This window comes from Alnus glutinosa, chromosome 4, assembly GCF_958979055.1.
Source record: "Alnus glutinosa chromosome 4, dhAlnGlut1.1, whole genome shotgun sequence".
Classification (NCBI taxonomy): domain Eukaryota; kingdom Viridiplantae; phylum Streptophyta; class Magnoliopsida; order Fagales; family Betulaceae; genus Alnus; species Alnus glutinosa.
Window position 1 is genome coordinate 4,767,715 of NC_084889.1, and position 20,282 is coordinate 4,787,996.

Here is a 20,282-nt window from a genome sequence, read left to right on the forward strand (position 1 = left end):
TCCCTTACTGGCATTGGTCTAGGTTCCTGCTGGGAACTTGGTGTGATCAATTTGGCACTATAGTTCGAGGTAATTGTGCATTCCCGTTTCTATTTCCTGGGAGTTTTTGCAGCCAATCTTGATGATTGGATTCCTTTTATTGTTGAATGAGTCGCCCCTGTCTAGATTGTAGGGGTTTGCGAGAGGTTTTGGTATGGTCCACTTAACCGAGCGCCCCCTGTTCGGGCAGAGAGCTCCATTGAGAACCTCTCACAATTGTTTGTCCTAAGGACAGTCAATTATTAAGAATCTGAATCTCCAATTATAGAAGATTTCAATCTATCTCAAACATGGGTTAGACAATTATTGAGTGGTGTGGAACCTTGGGCTGACCCCATACTTAAGTGGTTGGGCGAAGTGGGGCTCGGGACCATATGTTCTCTGTGTGTCTCCAAATTATTAACCATGTAAACTTAGATAGCAACGAAACCTGTAGGGTTTTGATAGGATGGTATCATCGATTATGACAACTTGAGGCTTCACTCATGGCTGAATTTGGGGGTCACATTGTGATGTGGATCTTGCACCACTAAAGTGTTGCCATATTTTGATAAGTCTTGATCAATAAAAGTGTGATAAAGAGTGACGCTCAGATGCAAGCTGTTCTGTTTGTACACGTTTGAGTGGAGAAGATTCACTGATTAGAAGGAACATCTAACATTGTACGACAAGGTTTTTGATATTATTCTTGAACCATAAATAAGTAACCAAGATTAATCCAAGATTTATTTGATCCCTTTCGTTTCCAAGTTCATGGTAGCTTCACCTAACTTTACTCTTTAGATTCCCCAGATTTAGCTGTTTCCTATTTCTCAGTGCCAAGAAAGGGAAACATTGCAACTAAATATAGTCAAGGACGTGGAGTTTATGATTATGTCTCTTCATTAATCGATGAGTTTTCAAATACATCTTGCCCTGTGAAAAACCATGACTAAGTTGTGAAATTTGTTACCACATACTACTTGAAAAATAACCCTGTTAACGGGTAATATGTACTTGAATTAATTGATGATAACAAAGAGACCAAAAAGTGAAAGAAAGGGGCGATTGACCAATCCATGAATTGTTTGGGGTGTCTGACCACCCAATTAACTGTTTAGGGACGGTTAGATCATCCAAAGCAAGTTCGGAGCTGGTCAACTACTCAAAAAACTGTTTTGAGAGTGGCTAGTAACCTCTAAAGCAACTGACGGGGTGGATAACCACTTTCATTACCTGTTTTTTAGATGGTTGGCCACCTTTGTTGGCTGCTTTAGGAGTGACCAACCACCTCAAAATAATTGATGAGAATAGTTGACTCCCAAAAAACTACCAACCCCAAAATAGTTATCGTAGTAGTCCGCCAACTTTAAAGCGACTAATGAGGGTGGCCGACCACCCTCAAAAAGTTTTAGGGTGATCAACTACCCCTAAACCAGTCCAAAGGGGCAGCATATCACCTCTAAATAATTCCCAAACTGTGGATAGCATGACCGATCACTCTTTTCTTTTTACCATTTTTTTTTTTTGGGTTCTTTTTACCAAGTATCGATGACTTGGCATATTTTTAGTTTTTCATTACAAATGAGGATTCGGATCTCCAATAATTTTTTTTTTATTATTATTATTATTTGTCTAGATTGTAAGTCCGAATATGTGAGAGACCCTTCATGGAGGCCAACCTGTCCTAACAAGTGGGCGGGCTAATCGAGACTTGCTCAAACAAGTAGACCGTATATAAACTCTTTTACATTTACTACCCGAATAACAAAATATCTAAAAATCTCTATCTTACAAATAAACAATTAAGATTTGAGATATTACAGGAGATCCTAAGCCACGAATTACTTGTATGGCCATTCAATTATATCACTCGTCTTTGAGTGTGCTATTTCGAAAAGAAGGCATTTTATTTAATTACCTTCCCCCATATGCCGTTCATTTGGAGAAGGGAAAATGCCAAGATGGCTTTTCAAGCTTGGTAATGATCGGGCCTGACTTTTCATATTTTAAAGAAGAATAGCCACGTTTATGTATTTTATCATTAATAAATTGCATATATATAAACGATAAGTTTCCAACCTATTCCCTAGCTTACCTCGCATGTCTTAGGGTATAAATGCTACATTAAAACGATCATCAATAAAAATTAATTTGGCTTAGGTGCTAAAAAAAAAAAAAAAAACACAATCATATGTAGTGTAATTTTTTTAACGATTAAAATTTAATTTCAAGTTTTCATGAGAAAAAGAAAAAGAGAGAGAGTCAAACCAGATTTGGACCCGTAAAAAATTTACAAAAAATGTGATGTAATATTTTTTTACGGTATGTAAGCCAAGTCGGACGATAAGAACCCTTTTACATCGAGTCAATAACCATCCAATATAAAGAACTAATTTCTTTTATTCTAATATTATATTTGGATCAAGATTCTTTATATTTTGTAAATAATCTCATGATTTAATTAGTTTTAAATTCTAATAATTATTTTTAATTAAATAATCAAACTTATTCATTCTTAATTTTTATAATTTATTTTCTCATGACGACAAAAGTTAAATTATTTATAAATATAAGAATTGAAAAATAGAGTATATTCTTGCATATATATAGTTATTTAAAAAAAAAAAAAATTAATGAAGAGCGATCGGTTACTTGATCAACCTCGCGTGCACAGCGAGTTTTCTAAGTTTTGCAACTTCCTTCAACGTACGTACAATTAATTATCACAATTAAAGCCCAATTAATTATTACAAATATCGGAATAACATTCAAGTGAAACGGAAATTATAGAAATTATTTAATAATCATAATCAAGATTTATTCTAAAGATCTAATTAAATAACAAAAGAAAATATTAAGTAAAAAAAATAGAGAAAAAGTAAGATCAGAATCAAGTTGACGTGGCACCATCTAGGACTAGGATGAAATGGAAAAAAGTGACGTCCAGCATATCTCCATGATCCCGTCCCCGTCATGCTGGACAGACAAATCCTTAAGCCATGCTATATAGACGTGTGAGCAACGAGAATCGTACTTATCCCAACGCAATCCACTTGTTTCTTTCTTGGGCTCTTTGTCATCAGTACGTACGTTCACTGTGCAAGAACCAGACACCATTTTTCATGGCAATTTCGTCGGTGATGATCAGGTCAAGAACCATTGTCCATCATCTAAGCAGAAAGATGGGTTTCTTGGGAGCTTCCGACAAGAGTTCTTCTTTCGTTCAATATGCTACTTCTTCGGCGATCCCACTTGGTCACAACTGTGGGAGACCGTATGCGTTTTTGGGTAACTCATCGGTTACCCATTTTCCCGTTCCACGTTTCAAATCCACCGAAGCTGAAAGAGAGTTCGACGACTCGCAGTCGCACTGCATCAACGAGGTCGACGATAATCAGGTATGAGGGGGAGTCTCACTTATATGCTCATGCCTCTTTTTTTTTCTTTTTTCTTTTTTCTTTTTAAATGATTTTTTAATTTTCATTATTAGATTTGTATATGTACATAGATATTTGTCCATGTTATTTTTTCCTGCTAGCTAGTGTCTAATTTGTACATCAAGAGTGAAGAGTGTACTAGGATTAAATAAAAGAAAAGGAAAGGAATTTAAATAATGATTACTTATTCATTTGTAATCTTTTTATCTTTCTTTCTCTATTTTTGTCTTCAATCTGGATAGATAATGCTTTCGGAATTTATATTTATATTTTTTTATTTTTTTTGGATGGAAATCTAGGAGGGAAGATTATGTGGATATCATATTGACTTTAATTTAGAGACAATGATGTCGAGAGATAGCACAAATAATCGGGAATTCTCTCTTATTAAATAAAGTTTAATAGTTCGAACATCCCAAATCCGTCCATTAGAACCAAAAACTCATTCATCCAAAACAAGAGGAAAAAAAAAAAAAAAAAAAAAGGCAAGTAGAAATTACATTTATTCCCTTCTAACTATTTACAAATTTGTAATGTTTCCTTAATATTTTAATTTTTGCAATATCCCATCAATCTATCATTGGAATTGCAATGTCTCCATCCCGTGCAGAAATGAACAAAATGACTCTAATAAAAAATTTAGAAAAAAAAGTTTTTAACCTATTTTTATTTTTTTAAAAAAAGTTTGAACATTTTTTTCTAATTTTTATTTTATTTTATTTTTTTATTTATTTTTTTCTTTTATTTATTTTTTAAATTTTTTATCAAAGATATTTTTGTTATTTTGGATTGCAGAAGAGGAACGAACATTGCAAATTCAATGATAAATTGGAGGGACATTGCAAAAACTAAAACTTTAAGGTAGGACGTTGCAAATTTGTCTTCGTTTTTTTATTTCCCAAAGATATAATAATAGAATACTTTTAAAAAAATAAAATTACAATAATAGAAGAAATGTAGCATAGACAAAGCATACTGACATTACAGGCTACAGGCTTTGTGGACCCGTCAATGGCATTTACTATACAACCCACATGAAGAGCCAATAATTTACTCTCAGAAATCCATCCCTAAAGGACCCACGCTTTAGATAACACCATTTTATTTTAGCCAAAGTCCAACCTAGGAATTAAAGCCAATCTTCTAATTTGACTGTCATTATGCATATAGCGGTGACAATTTGTATTTGTGTATCGGATTTAAATCATGTCGAAATATGAGTATAAAATTATATATAGGTCAATCATATCCTGGCTGATTTAATTAAATGGGTCAGACTCTCGACCTTAACCTGTTAATTTCATTTTACATCACGTAAGAGTCCGTTCAAGCAATTATGTGTCAAGTTGTCTATAATAATGTAATGGTACATGTTGCAAGATGGTTCAAGTTCATTATTAATTCATTCTTTGCATAATTACTTTTTATTTCCCAGGCCTTGGATTTTCCTGGAGGGAAGGTCGCATTTACGACTGAAATGAGTTTCATTTCTGAGTCTGCGGATAAGAGGATACCTTGTTATCGAGTTCTTGATGGCCATGGAGAGCCAATTGTGCCCAACAACTTTGTGCAGGTATATCTTAAATTGCTGCAACTAATTCAACAGGGTGAGAAGGCCTCCATATTTAAAGCAGAGTACTACATGCATGTGCTCTGTTTCTGTTTTTGACCTTCTTATTGCAATGTTAAACGTGGTATTTAATATCATTTTTTTAACCTGGTCAAACATGAACAAAAAAACCTAACATTTTCTGAAAATAACAAGCTACATATGGGCCCAACAACGTTAAAATGAAATATCTTGAGGTTTTAAAGTTTGGTTTTAACAGCAGTAAAATAGTTTAATTGTCTTGAATAGGTAGGCAAGGAAGTGGCTTTAAAGATGTATAGTGACATGGTCACCCTTCAAATGATGGATACCGTATTTTACGAAGCACAGAGGCAGGGCAGAATCTCCTTTTACTTGACCACATTGGGGGAAGAAGCACTTAACATTGCATCAGCGGCTGCACTTACTGCAGATGATCTTGTCTTGCCTCAGGTAAACTTGTTGTCTCCCGTTTTTAATTAAATAAATTGGATTAGAGTTGATCTGTATAATCTTATATATACACATGCCTCATCACTATTCAAACCAGACACATGAATAATTTTTGTGAAGCTTAGCACTCATGAACCCTTTATAATCCATTCATTCAATGTTGGCAATCTACCCACCCAATGTGAGGACTAAGTTTATAGGGTGTCACAATCCCTACTCAAATCTCTAACGTCATCGTAAGGGCCCAAGCCATGCAACACCTCAATGCGGCATAGTGTTACTACGTTGCAAGTTGATCTAATACTGTTTGTAATGAGCTAAGAAAAGTGTAAGCCACATTTGCACTATCACTAATAAATGATTAGTCAAGTTACGGTTAAAGTCCTTTAAAATCACTAAAGAAGTGAAGTCTCACATAGTAATTAAGACTTAACCACTGTGTGACTTATCACTCGTGAGCCCCTTTATAATTCATTCATTCCAGTGTGCAATTTATCTTCACAATATGGGATTGGCTTCCGAGGAAAATCATGCATATGGGTTACAATTTATCTGTAGAGAAAAGTGTAGAATTTCAAAAATGCACTTCACATTGCTTTCCTTGATTATTTCTATATATATTGTAGTTTACAAAATGGAAGACTCATAACGGGTTGATGTAATTTCAGTACCGGGAGCCTGGAGTTCTATTGTGGCGTGGATTCACACTGCAAGACTTTGCGAACCAGTGCTTTGGAAACATGGCTGATGCAGGAAAAGCCAGGCAGATGCCTATCCACTATGTCTCTAAGAATCACAACTACTTCGCTGTGTCATCGCCTATTGCGTAAGATATCTTCACCTCATTACCTCATGTTGATGTTTGTCATCACCTAATTGCTGTTTACTGCATGCTTGTCAGTACACAGCTTCCTCAAGCCGTGGGTGTTGCTTATTCTCTTAAAATGGATGGAAAGAAGGCATGTGTGGCCACTTTCTCTGGAGACGGCGGCACTAGCGAGGTGACTGCACAATAATAAACTCTGAAAAAATAGGCTTATGATCAGTCTTCATATCCTCATTAGTGTCTTAACTGACGTTTCAGGGAGATTTCCATGCTGCTTTGAATTTTGCAGCAGTTCTGGACGCCCCTCTCATTTTTATTATTCGTAACAATGGCTGGGCCATCAGTACTCCTATAGAAGAGCAATTTCGAAGTACCCTTCATTACCTCTATTCTATAAATTCCCCATATGTTATTTCAGTTTGTTTCTAGCTTTCTGTAATTATATATGTTTGGTAGGTGATGGTATTGTCGTTAGGGGTCGGGCTTATGGAATCCGCAGCATCCGGGTGGATGGGAATGATGCTCTTGCTGTATATAATGCAGTTCAGACTGCTCGTGAAATGGCTATTAGTGAACAAAGACCAATATTAGTCGAGGTGGGACTAAACTTCAATTCCTTTTGGTGTATATACGTTTGTTTCTCATTGGCTATTATAGTTCACATGTAATTACATAATTGTGATTTTATTTGTTGCTTATTGGAACTTTCAGGCCCTTACATATAGAGTAGGACACCACTCCACATCTGATGATTCCACCAAATATCGTCCATTGAAAGAAATCGAGTACTGGAAAATGGCACGAAACCCTGTAAACAGATTTAGAAAATGGGTAGAAAGGAACGGCTGGTGGAGTGACACAGAGGAGTCTGAGCTTCGAAGCAGCATCAGAAAGCAGGTGACCAATAAATGTTCATATATATGCCTTTTTGTTCAATCTCGCACTAAATTGGACACCCTCTAATAATACAGTTCTTTCTTGCATGCAGCTACTGCAAGCAATTCAAAATGCAGAGAAGACAGAAAAACCTCCACTTGCTGACTTGTTCTCTGATGTCTATGATCATCCACCATCAAACCTTCAAGAGCAAGAGAAACTACTAAGAGAAAACATCAGGAGACATCCGCAAGACTACCCATCTGATGTTCCTGTTTAGAAAATCTTAGCTAAATTAACGAGTTAAAATTCAAAATTGTTCTAAGAATTCCAAAAACAGCATTCCTCCATTTTTATGGATGTAAATTTGGCATCCAATTAAATAGCTCCTTGTAAAGTTTGTGTGAAGCAGAACCCCGGATTCGATCAAGTATTGAAAAACAAACTAAATGATAAAAGTTCACATCATCAGAGAGTGGGATAAAAATGAAGTGTATGGCATTAATCAAAGATGAATGTACAGCTTGATGACATGCTCGTACCATAGAGGATTGACTCTCTATGTCGTGGTACTCTGGGTTGGAAAGATTTTAAAACAATTCGCATACAGTGTCTGCCACGAGATGCGGTTCCCAACCAATTCTAAACGTTGACGTGGCTCAAAAAGACTGGTGGACTGCGTCAGCACGCAGGTCATCACTGTTTCGGTGAGATTGAGGATGTCGGGCCAAACACAAGCAGTCGAAGCGTTGTCGTCAACTGCTGTTGAAGCCGGCAACACTCGCGCCATTAATCCGATCGTTCGAATATCCGAAAGCATATCTTTCATGGGATTCGTATCCTCCGAATGTTCTTTTTATTCCCATCTCTGGGCTTCATGATATATAACGCTCAAGTAAATTTCATTGGGAGAGTACTCCTCTCAATGATTATGCCAATGTCCTTCTACAAATCTTCCTCTAGCAAAAACCCGTTTCTGCTTCCATTCTATAGGCTCCACATTGATCATCATCAGAATAAGGGAACGAGCTATAGTTAGCTTGGTCTACAAGGCCCATAACTCGTGGGTTTTGCTAGGAAACAATGGCCATGGAGAGCCCTGCCCCGCCGTCTAATGTTGTCATCGCATTCGATGCCACCAGGTATTACAGCCAAGATGAACTTAATCTCGCCATTGAAGGCGTGAAACTGGCTGGTGGCATTCTCCGTGGAGGCGACACGCTTCTAATGCTAGGAGTCCTCCATAAGGTCCTGCACCCCTGTAAGTGTTCGATGGATTGTGTCTCTGGAATCGAAGCTGTTGTTTTTCAGGTGCTATAAGTAATGAGCTTACATTGATTCAGTGTTCATTTTATCTGTCTAATGGAGATTGAACGCATTTCGCATAGAATGTCATAAAGCTTGAATAGTTATTGACTGTATTAAGTTAACTAGGACCTAGGACCTAGGACCCTTCCAGCTGACAGATAGGGTCTAATAAGGACAACTGAACTCAAAATAAAATACATAAAAGTGATCTTTTTGGCTGGAGAGCATCCCAGAAGCATGCGAAAAACAAGGGATTTAAGGCCAATCCTGAACGGGTTGAAGTTTCGCCCTGAAACTAACCTTTGTTATGGGCTGGACGTTTGGGCTTTCACCTATCCGTCGGCTCTAGAAATCGACTGAAACTCGTTACATCATAATTATTCTAAATGATACTATACTTACAGTCACTACTAAAGTGAAGAAGAGAAACTCCACGCTAGAGTGCAACTTTCTCTGTTGCATATTACAAAATCATCTGTTATAATGGTTCTTATTAGTTTAAACATATTTGTGTGTAAGATCGGTTCATCTCTAGGTTTCTAGCTTTGATGTAATGTCTGGTGAGAAGTTGGCAGAAACACAACAATTAGAAATATTCCTTGTGTGTAAGATTGTGTGTATGTGCACTCTGAACAGGAGTATAATCTGTGCACACTGAAGTCTTTTGGGCCAAATGAGTGATGTTTACTCAATGTAAGGCTATCCTTCAAATTGAAGAAAAACTTCTGATATGAAAATTGATTTTTATAAACCAAAAATACTTGTAGTCTGAATTGGAGTGATCTTATTTCTCATAATTGTTAAAGTATGATTAAATGATTAAATTTACATCTTCCTATTAGCTTAAGCTTTTAGGACAAGTAATGATTCAACATGGTATCAGAGCCAGAGGTTTTGAGTTTGAACCTTGACTCCGTCAATTCACCTCCTCATTTAATTAAAATATTTCACGTGTTGGGCCTCACCTATTAAAATGAAGTTTGAGTCCACGCGTAAGGGAGATTGTTAAAGTATGATTAAATAATTAAATTTACATATTCTTATCAGCTCAAACTTTTGGAATAAATGGTAATTCAACAATAATGATTTACTGACCCATTCGAAATGCTTATGCAAAGCTCTAATAGTGTACACTTTTGGGCAACTATATAGTTGATTCACATCTCTTTTCATAGCTGCGGCTGCGATCTCCTTTTCCTATCCAAAACACTTCCTTTCTAGGATAGTGAGATCTCCTGGTGCACTTAAATCTTTTATTGCTCAAGTCCTAGTGAAGTTCCTGACCTAGCAGATCATAATATGATTTGGGGAATCAATGGTTGAGATATACTTTTGTGCTTATTAATTTCAAAAACAAAAGTTCATGAGGGTAAACTTCTTTTCTCTCATAAACTTTGGGTAATGCTTCATTTGCATATTTATGGTTCGTTTGAGATATGAGAAGTATTGTCATCTTCTGGTATCCCTTTATCTGTATATTTAGTTTAGTCCTCTATGAGATAGTTTCCCTCCCTATTTCAAACTCAAAAGAATTTGGAAACAGCACATCACCATTTGTCTTACAGCAACCCAAGTAGTTTCTTGGTGATCCCTATGGTTTCTCATGGACACTTTGGGAGTTTTAGTATGATTGCTTTTTGGCTCTATAGACTACCCTATCTTGTAAGAATATCACCAAATTAATCAGCAAAGGCTTAGCAAACTAATAGAAATATTCAAGGACAGAATGCAGGTCAACAGGTCAGGAAACATGGTAAGCTCTATTCTTCCTACATCTTTAATTCATAAATCTGTGGGGATGTTTTCTTTTCCGACTTGCTTTTTTTCCATGGCTTATCCAAATTCTTCCTTGCTTTCTGATTTCTTGCCTTAGGAAGCTGGCAAGACTGTAAGACATTATTTGATGATTTTTTTTTATTAGACTGTTAGCTTTGTGTTCAACACTGGCCTATTATATATATATATATATACATGTTCATTGCTATTAGCTGGTGGATAAAAGCATGACCTAAAACTATCAAAAGAAAAAATTAACAGCTAATATTTGCTTGTTATATTGGTCCTCTACTTACAGTGTAAGTCTCTCTTTCTTTCCTTCCTTTTTTATCATTTTTTTTTGGCTTGGCATAGTGGGTTACCAACTCAGAGCTTGCCCTGAGTCTTTGACTGGAACGAGTATTCGTGCAATGGAGGAAGAAGTTTCAAAGAAAGTTGATTTGTATGTGAATATGCTCCAGAAAAGTGCTGAGAAGTGTGAAGATCAAGGGGTAATATATATTGTAAATAGTTCATATAAAGATCTCATTATTCTCTATATGGAAAGAAGATGCGTAACTATGAATATTGCAAGCATAATACTTTAGTAAAGTTATTATTTTAGGAGGACTGATTGCTCTTAATGGGGACTGACCTTTAACTTTTTGTGTACATTAATCCCCAGCCCCCTTGGTGTAATAAGTTGCTTAGGTTGGCATATTTATGATACTCTAAACTCGGAATGATACCATACACTCTAAACTTGATATTAATTCCATCCTGGCTGACATGGCAATAGATTATCTTGTCTAGATCAGGTGCTAAGCTCATATCATCAATGCTAAGCTCAGATCAGGCAAAAATGCATGCAATGGTATGATTATTCAATGGCTTCTCAATTGCATGTAGAGATTAATGTTCACATTGTAGACTTCTAAACCATACAGACTGAGTAGGTTGAACTTTTGAACCTACAATCTGTCAAATGTTTAATTAGTACCAGGAATCTTTCTATATGTGTTATTGCATCTATTGAAACAAGGAACATACCTTAGAATTTTAGGATTTTGACGTCGTTCCACATTAAGTTCATGAAAAAAAAAACTTGTTGGATATTTTGAGTATAAATTAGGAGAAACAAATCAATATCTTAGGAAGAGAATTGGGGGGGGGGGGGGGGGGGGGGGACACAGGGAGAGATGAAATAATACTACATTAGAAAAGGTTCTAGAAACCTCTTGATTTCGAATACATCTCCTTTTAACTCCATTTGATTGTTTTTGTAAATAACTGTTAGGAAGGCATTGGTCAGTCAAGAGATTTGAGGAATTAACAAGATAAATTTAACTTTCTTTCTTTCTTTTCATTTTCTTAAAGTTAGGGCTTTTGTGCTTCCAATAGTGGTCATAGATACATGGGAAGGGGTGGAAGGCAATTTAGCTATATGTTGTAAAAGCATTGCACAATTCATAGTACCTTTTGTAACATATTGCAACATTCAAAATCTTTCTTTTTATTGGTGTCATAATTAGGGCCCTCAACATATTTTGGTTTGCCCTCTCCCTAAGGATAGATAGTCTTCTTGGGTAAGGCCAGAATTTTTTTTCCATCCTGGGTAGGCAGTAGTAGCGTGGCCGAGCTAGCTTAGATGCCAACGTCATATAACATTCGAAATCCATGTCATAAAAAAAAAGTATGCGATGGCTTCGAATTTTCTACCTATTATAACATTGCTTTTTTACGTGACAATTATGCTTGGATCAATATTTCAAAATTAGATTTATTACTACAGATAACTTTTCATTTCGTCAAATCTCTAGTATCAATTATTTTGGTATTCATCAGAAAGAAATAAAATTTTATTTGGAGAAGAAATACTCAAATTAATATATCTCAAAGAAAGGCCCTCAAAATCCTATTGATTTTGGACTTATTTGCTTGAAATCCCCCGTTGATTTTTTTAGAACATGTTGAACTCTTCAGATATCCTTAATGAAGAGATCCAATCACATAGGAGGAAACTGAGGAAAAAAATCGGAAGCTTTTAAGCCTTTAATGCGTATAGCTTCTTTCTGTGTTGTAACAGTTGATATTTAACTTTGTAACTGAAACTGTTTGTGTACCTAAACCTATTTTCACTATGTGATCGAGTGCTCTTGAGTAAGGATATTGTTTTCTCTCCTTTAGTTTTTGCCCTTTTCTTCATCTTACTATTTTCATTTGATGTTCAGGTCAGAATTGAAGTCCAAATTACTGCTGGCTTTCCCATTAAGCAGGTTATTGTACAAGAAGTAGCAGCCTGTAAAGCAAGTTGGGTTATACTCGAGAGGTATCTGATTTCGCTTATGTATATCACTTAACTTAGATAATCCTTGAGAGTTGGCTTTTGTGGAGTATTCATTTGCTACTGTTTTTCTTTCATTCTTCAGCCCAATTTGCTGCTGCATTAATGATCTTTGAAGTAGTTGAATTTGCAGTTTGATATGTATACTATTCCACAGTGGATCTTCATAGTGTATATTATTTCTCTTTTAATTTTTCAATGAAAAAAGGGAAATCTTTTTTTAAAGCCTTAAATGCTGTAGGATGGTGACAAGATTTATGCTTCGCTTTCTTGTTTGTGATGTAGAAAAATTGGGATAGTTTAGTTGAGTTTTGCGTATCATTATGTGATCCCTACAATTTTTTATTTTTTTTGGATAAGTTCCCTACAATGTCTGAGGGTATCCTTTTTTTTTTTTTTTTTTTTTTTTTTTTTTTTTTTTCTGATAACCGGGGTATCCGGATCATTAAACTTAGATACAAACAAGGTGATAATCCTTCCCAAAGAAAAGTTTGAAGTATCAGAACTGCTCAGAATTTGATGGAGACGTCACTGTCGAAAACTCCTAAGTGGTTTTTCTTCCAAATATCCTGAACGTGGTTCTATTGAAAGTCCTCTATACTAATGTCTAAATCATGCAACTCTTTCTCTAGGCTGCATACATGGACCTTATTCATTTGGCCGCCTTGACGAATAACTACAATTTCTTTTTTGTTATGACCTTTTTAGTGATTGAAGTCCATTACTCTCAGAGTAGATGCCTAACTTCAGATTTCGTGTTCTAGCTCTTTACACATTATACACTTAATTGCTTTGTTTTGCTGGTTTCGTATATTTGAACTTGCTTTCCTTATCAATGCATGACATGCAGACACTATACAGTAAGCAGAGAAAAGTATGAATGCTGCATAAATATTCAGGAAAATGTGTATGGTTGTTGATTTTCTTCTGTTCACTCTTTTTGTATGCCCATTGGCTTCAATACTAACTCACTAACCTTGACAGGCACCTTAGACGGGATTTAACGTTTTACCTTAAACAGATATCTTGCAAGATTGCGTTAATACAAGATAGCTTTTCTGTGGATGTTTTGAAACTTCATAGTACAGTTGATACAGATGATATAGAACACAAGCCGTTCTATACCCTGTCCAAGCCTGTTCCGCTATCAAATGGTCAAGGTAGCGAAAATATGGAAGTGTCTGTTATGTCCTGCGGAAGCTACCCCTTTTCCTACAGTTCTCAGGAAAACTCTATAATGTTTAAGAGCAACTTGATTCCTTCATCTTCATACAGGTCACAAGAGCATAAATCCTCACTGGATATTCGGCCTTCCAATAAACAAAAAGAATCAGGTCAGAGAGCCTTTCATATTATTGTATGAACATATGCATAATCCAGTATACATTTTAATTTCATATATGTGACCCTTCTGATTTTAAGCATTTCTCGTACATTTTAATATCCTTTGGAGTGATCACTTGGCAATCAGATGTAGATTGTTCAATCAGGGTGTGTTAGAAGCAAATGTTTTTATATGCTTTCATCTAGGACTAAGAACAAGGTTCAGTCACCGTACTTATTTGAAATCAGTATTTCATTTATTCATCAAATTTATCTAAAAGATGATGAGGTGGGTGTAGTCCTTTTTTCTGCACAAAATAGCTTCTGAGCCACTCCGAAGTATGATTGACTGAATTAATTAAACTTCAACAAATGAATCCACTTGAGAAATGTAGAAATCAGAATAGATCTGTGAATATGATGAACATGTTTATATAGAAAGCTTAATCAGCAGCCTAGCTCTTGAGGGGTGAGTAGGAAGACTGCCTCATAAAGTAATTATGGCAGTATAATTGGAAAATATTTCCTCCAACACTCAAAATCTAGAGTTATCTGTGTAATCTGGAGAAAAAGTGTCACTAAAGTGATAATAAGGGCACATTGGTGACAACGTCTAACACAAATATGAGGTATCCAACATGGTGACCTGAAAACAAGTTGGATTGCAACAAAAGTGTCAATGCCTGGAATGAAAAATACTAATAAGTTATACCAGTAACGAAAAATTAAGAGTATATTTTGCTTTGATGTATTATTAAACCCTTATTGAGGTATTCAATGAAGTGAAGTCAATATGCTACAATCAGCAGATCTGTTTTTTGGTTGGAATAAATGCACCAGCATTGCATTAGGTAAAAGTCAAATGCATTATCTCCAAAAAACAATCAATTAACATATTTATAGATCTTTCTATAGAGTAAAAAGTAAATATTCGAATTTAAGTTTTACTGGTAAATGTTACTATGATATATGGATTCCAAATAACCAGAATGCACCACATTTTTACCAAACAAACTGGACTTTAGCCAATACGAAGACCTACATCAGTCAGTTCTATCCAGAGTCAGGTGCAACAGCTTTAGTTAAACTTCTTTAACTTGTTAATCTTTGGGACCAAAGTTTATGAAAATTTATCACTATAGAGCTGCAATAAAGATGTGCGCAATTTTTTGTTCGCTGGATCATTGCAGATAACATTTGCTCATGGCATTGTGGTTCTGCCAACGAAAATGAAAACACTGTGATGATCCTGATGTTAAGAGTACTGTTAAGTTTCCCGCTTTTTTAAATCTCACTATATTGGTAGCAGTTAATTGAAGTTACTAGTGATTTAAATTTGATAGTATTTAGTTCATGGAGAAAGAGATGTCACTGCTACTTTTCTTGGAGCAGTTGCCTTGCTACAATAACGAGTATGTTTCTGAATTCCAGGTATACACACCCAAGGAGAAAATAGATATACCAGTGCTTCTCAAATTGTCCAAAAGCAACGTAAAAATGTCTTCCATCAAGGATCCTTGGACGCCCCTATTCTCTGTGCTGCTTGTGGGACAAGGACTGACTTGTATCTCAAGGATTCTATGAGATTTAGTTTCTCTCAGATTCAGCTTGCAACAAATGAATTTTCAGAGAAGAACTTATTAGGAGAAGGTGGATATGGACATGTATATATGGGTGAACTTAAAGATGGACAGCTCATTGCAGCGAAGGTACGTAAAGAAGAAAGTCAACAAGGGTTTGCTGAGTTTCATTCCGAGGTATATGTCTTAAATTTTGCACGGCATAAGAACATTGTGATGCTGTTGGGTTATTGTTGCAAGGAAAACCAAAATATTTTGGTGTACGAGTATATCTGCAATAAGTCTCTTGATTGGCACTTGTTCGGTAAGTAACTATTGGGCTAGCTTGCCTATATCAGTTTCATCTCTAGCTTCCTTAGCTGAATACATATCAATATAAACATTTAATTGGCTTTTTGTTATTGTTGTTATATTTTCCTTCTACGATGGGGGCATTTTCGTAGATAAACAAGCAAGTGTTCTTGAGTGGCACCAAAGATTTGCTATTGCCATCGGAATTGCAAAAGGATTGCGTTTTCTTCATGAAGAATGCCGTGGAGGTCCTATAATTCACAGGGACTTGCGACCAAGCAATATACTGCTCACACACGAATTTGTTCCCATGGTAAATTAATATGCTTTATTCTCTTATCCAGACTTGTTTCCTTTTGGGGAATTGGATCAAAACCATACAATTAATTTTCTATCTCATTTCATCTCAATAAATGGGTTCCCCAAGAATTTGGTCAGTAGAGCCAGTGGCATAAATGAATAGGAACTTCCTATAAGAATCTGGTGGGCTTTGGTGCCTTGGCAGATCTGCACTGGAAATCTTGAGCCATCTATTGTTGTCCCTGTGCCCATGAATAATGGCTGGGGGTATTCATTGTCTTGTGCTTAATATTTCCTTCTTTAGTATGGGAATCTAGCTTTTCAGCACATAGAACATCTCTCGCTAATGGATTTCATCCTTGATGAACTTCTTGAGGTAGCAAGAGTGATTTCTAATTGGTTGGCTTAGACAAAACGAAAGACTATACCCAATAATATCACTTTGTGCACTTTCTTCAGTCATAAGTTAATCTCCTTTACATTGCCAGTTACAAGCTTTACGAAATGCCTTCTCTCCCTTCTCCTCCATGTGAGAACTGTTTTCATTCCTATCGAGAGACCTTCTTCCGCCTAGTGAGTGCTGCCCAGGGAGGAGTGAAGATCCCCACCTCCTCCCCCCCCTCCTTCCCTTCTTCTTCCCTCACTCTCTTTTTCTTTTTGTTTTGGAAGCCAGATTTGTTGCTCATCCGCCTCCTCCTCCTTCTTCCCTCACTCTCCTCTTTTTTTGTTCTTGTTTCAATAATTATGTCTGAGCCATATATCCACTCTTTTGTTACATGATTTGTGATGGAACAAATTGCTATGCTTTGCATAATGTCATAATATAGCAATAAAGACTCATTTTTTGGCAATAAAGGATCATTGCAGTTAATGGAATGATTTCCTCTATAAACAGCTAGCTGACTTTGGCCTTGCCAAATGGAAAACAAGCGACGATCCTGTATATACACGGATACTTGGCACATTAGGGTGAGGACTTGTATAAGCTTTCCACTATTTTGCAGGACCAAACATGAAAGTCTTATCCCTAATTTTTCTATACAAACAATCACAAGTAGGTTTTTGGTTCATGTAGCTACCTTGCACCAGAGTATGCAGAGGATGGTATTGTTTCTGTTCGAACAGATGTCTATTCATTTGGCATTGTTCTGTTACAACTGATATCCGGACGCAAAGCATTCAATGTAGATAAAGAAGAGCAACAACAACCTCTGCGACAATGGGTATGTTTGAAACGAATTAGAGATTTCATTTACATTCTACTCGATCAAAAAACATGGTATCACTTTTTAATTTTTTATAAGTAACAAGGCCAACCTCGACATTTGAAAAAGTGTGCATGTGTTTTCAAAACCTTCTTATATGAAGGTGGGAAAAGTTTTCTAAAAATGTGTTTATATTTTATTTCCTGAAGAGCGTTTCGTGTTTTGTTTTGAAAAGAGGGCTAGTGGTAGAAGCCACATCGAAAAACTTATTTTGATAACTATTGTTTGGAAAGTGTTTTTCAGTGTTTTAAAAGTGAAAAGAATTTTGCAAAACTTTTCCAAACAGGGATCTTATTTTCTTTCTTCCAATCTGAATAATCTTTATATGTTCTATAACAATTTTAGGCAGAACCACTGATTCAAAGGCTTGCATTACATGAGCTCATTGATCGTCGTCTTGAAGAGTTATATGACACTTATGAGTTGTACATCATGGCTAAAACCGCTTACTTATGTGTGCAAAGAAGCGCTGAAATGCGGCCATCAATGGGAGAGGTAACTGGACTTTGATGTTTGTTGACTATTATTGATGCCTGAAGTTTTTATGGTTGATCAATTTCCTTAACTTTGAATTGTGAGCATATATGGCATTCATTTAACTTCAGTCACAACGAGCCAATATATTAAACAACCTTAGAATGCCAAGACAGGAATAGTCACGAACTCCCCCACCTTTGGAGGAAGCCCTCAGCGATGAAGAACATCTATTAGGGTGTGTATGTTACTCATTCGGAACATGGACTTGGACAAAAGAAAAGAACCAATTTTTTCAGTTTCATTGTCAAAAATGTTATAGGGGTGTGGTCCTGACTTTTCCCTCGCATGTGTCATGTGTATTATGGCTTTGGCTCCTTAAAGTCGAAGGGGCAGCACAAATTAGTGGTCAAATCAGTGGTACACATCCCTTGTCCAATAGTATTCTCATAGAAAATAGAAGAAAAAAATAGTAGTCACTCCTGCTCAATACTCTTTCCTATATTATTCACTCAAATAATTCAAAAGCCAAAACTTAAAAAAGAAAAAAAAAAGGTGGGGGGAAACCAACGAACAAATCCCCATGATTTATATGCTGGATTACATAAACCGGAGCAGTACAAAAACTTGAGAGAAGTATACCAGCAATGGGATTTCCTTTCTGTGCAACTGCACTTGGATTCTGACTTTCCCTTCTTGTCAATAATTAGATATACCACAGTATGACAAGGCACGCTCATGTCTTGAACTAAAAATGTTTAATTACTGTTTTTGTTTCTCTTTCTGTTGCTTTTGCATTCTGATAGATTCTTACCGCAGGTTGTACGCCTTCTTGATGTGGGAAATGATCATTTCCAGAACTTAAGAGCGCAGGTTGTACCTCAATATACAAAGTGAAGAAGAAGATGAAACTTTATTTTCATGTTACAGATGGCATTGCTTTTTCTGTTTTTCCTATTGGTGCTCTTAGCTTTTTATACTTTTTCTATTTTTCTTGTTTTTATGGGTCACTGTCTCGGTTTCTCCTGATTTTGGACAAAGGAGACCGAGACTGCTTATATAGATTTGAACGTTGAATATAGCAAAGCATGGCTTGGACAAATGGTAAGTTTCTCTGTTTTATGCCTTATCTAAGATTCTAAGAATAAGTTTGTGGGTTATCTGTTGTTTCCCCGAACTGTGCAGCTCTTTGGTGTGCTAGTTAGTTTAGTTTTCTTTCTAGTTTCTGGTTTTGGGAGACTTGTGGCTGGTCTCCCCTTTGTATTTTTTATTTTTCGTTTCTATAAACTGTTTATTCATCCAAAAAAGAAGAATAAATGTCCTTTTTATCTAATAGGAGGATCTGAAATCAGCAACTTTCACCCCTTTTTTGGAGTAATCAAAATTGTATAGCTCATTTAGTCACCAATGAGATACGTGAATATTCTACAGCACAGAATCTAATATGCTTTCTATGACTTTCAATTGTTGCATTGCATTACTAGATTCTTCACTCAGTTAGATCATACAAGAAATTTACAGCTTCCTCCGCCACCATACTTGTATCTCACATTTATCCCACTTTGTTAATATAACACTCCCAAGCAACCCTTGGATCAGCAAAAAATGGCTGATTCACCGTGCCACATTAACAAAGTGAGATAAAAGTATGGTGTATAGCATTTTTTCTTGTTATATACTTGCACACGTGAGTCAATAGGAATAATGTGCCTACTTGAGGGCACCTATTGATTATAAACATGGGAATGGGTACAAATGCAGACTTAGGACAGGAGCAAAGAAAGTGTTCAACCTTGAGAGTTTAAAAGATTTGGGGCATATAGGTGGTGAAAAAGAGAGGTTGTACTATGTAGTAAAGCTGTGTTATTAACGAAAACTTTTCACAAAAAGTTACACCTAGAATCAGAATTATCTATATAGTTGACAGATCAGACTGGAATTTTTTCTTTTTTCTTTTTCTTTGGATATGTCTTTTTGCTTTGTGCAAGTCATATAAAATTCTTACATGAAATAGCTAGAGTTTGTTCTCTTGATAACCCATAGCTGTCTCTTTGGCCGTTAGCTCCTAACATGATCTGCATAATAGACTCTATTTTGCACCATTTTTAGACCTACCAGATTCACTAATATGATTGCATATATTCTTCAAATTTCAATAGCATTAGAAGAACGCATTAAGATTTGATGAGAGTTGTAATTTGAAGTCCTTTTTCTTTATGGGACAGAAGCCCTGCGTCCGACTCTTCTATGGATCGGATAAGGCCAAGGCAACTATTTTTTTAGCATCAATACACGATTCAAGATTAATCCTGGCATGCCCAAACTTGGAGTTGTGTAGTAACTCCAAGTGGACAGTATTCAGTTACAATTTATCTTAAAAGCTTAAGCTAATAAGAAATATTGAATTTTATCATTAAATTAATACTTTAACACTTCTCCTC

The 20,282-nt window shown here is 36.0% G+C and overlaps 2 protein-coding genes across 5 annotated transcripts; both read left to right on the top strand.

The window, feature by feature from the left end:
* The first annotated feature begins 3,053 nt into the window (after positions 1-3,053).
* LOC133866969 (2-oxoisovalerate dehydrogenase subunit alpha 2, mitochondrial-like) lies at positions 3,054-7,672 on the top strand. 2 transcript variants are annotated; one of them, XM_062303639.1, is made up of 10 exons: positions 3,277-3,419; positions 4,254-4,319; positions 4,894-5,031; positions 5,317-5,499; positions 6,168-6,325; positions 6,401-6,500; positions 6,584-6,695; positions 6,782-6,921; positions 7,037-7,222; positions 7,314-7,672. In XM_062303639.1, exons 3-10 carry the CDS (start codon positions 4,936-4,938, stop codon positions 7,479-7,481), a joined length of 1,143 nt encoding a protein of 380 aa, XP_062159623.1. In that variant the 5' UTR covers positions 3,277-3,419; positions 4,254-4,319; positions 4,894-4,935; the 3' UTR covers positions 7,482-7,672. The 2 variants fall into 2 exon arrangements, with proteins under 2 accessions (XP_062159622.1, XP_062159623.1); XM_062303638.1 differs by lacking the exon at positions 4,254-4,319 and having other exon boundaries at positions 3,054-3,419.
* A 130-nt stretch (positions 7,673-7,802) lies between these two features.
* On the top strand, positions 7,803-19,374 carry LOC133866968 (probable serine/threonine-protein kinase PBL8). Of its 3 annotated transcripts, none has more exons than XM_062303635.1 (10): positions 7,803-8,462; positions 10,640-10,776; positions 12,496-12,593; positions 13,593-13,942; positions 15,363-15,815; positions 15,955-16,115; positions 16,998-17,071; positions 17,178-17,325; positions 17,713-17,862; positions 18,661-19,374. In XM_062303635.1, exons 1-10 carry the CDS (start codon positions 8,285-8,287, stop codon positions 18,736-18,738), a joined length of 1,827 nt encoding a protein of 608 aa, XP_062159619.1. In that variant the 5' UTR covers positions 7,803-8,284; the 3' UTR covers positions 18,739-19,374. The 3 variants fall into 3 exon arrangements, with proteins under 3 accessions (XP_062159619.1, XP_062159620.1, XP_062159621.1); XM_062303636.1 differs by having other exon boundaries at positions 12,496-12,585; positions 13,585-13,942; XM_062303637.1 differs by lacking the exon at positions 18,661-19,374 and having other exon boundaries at positions 17,717-17,856.
* Positions 19,375-20,282: the final 908 nt, after the last annotated feature.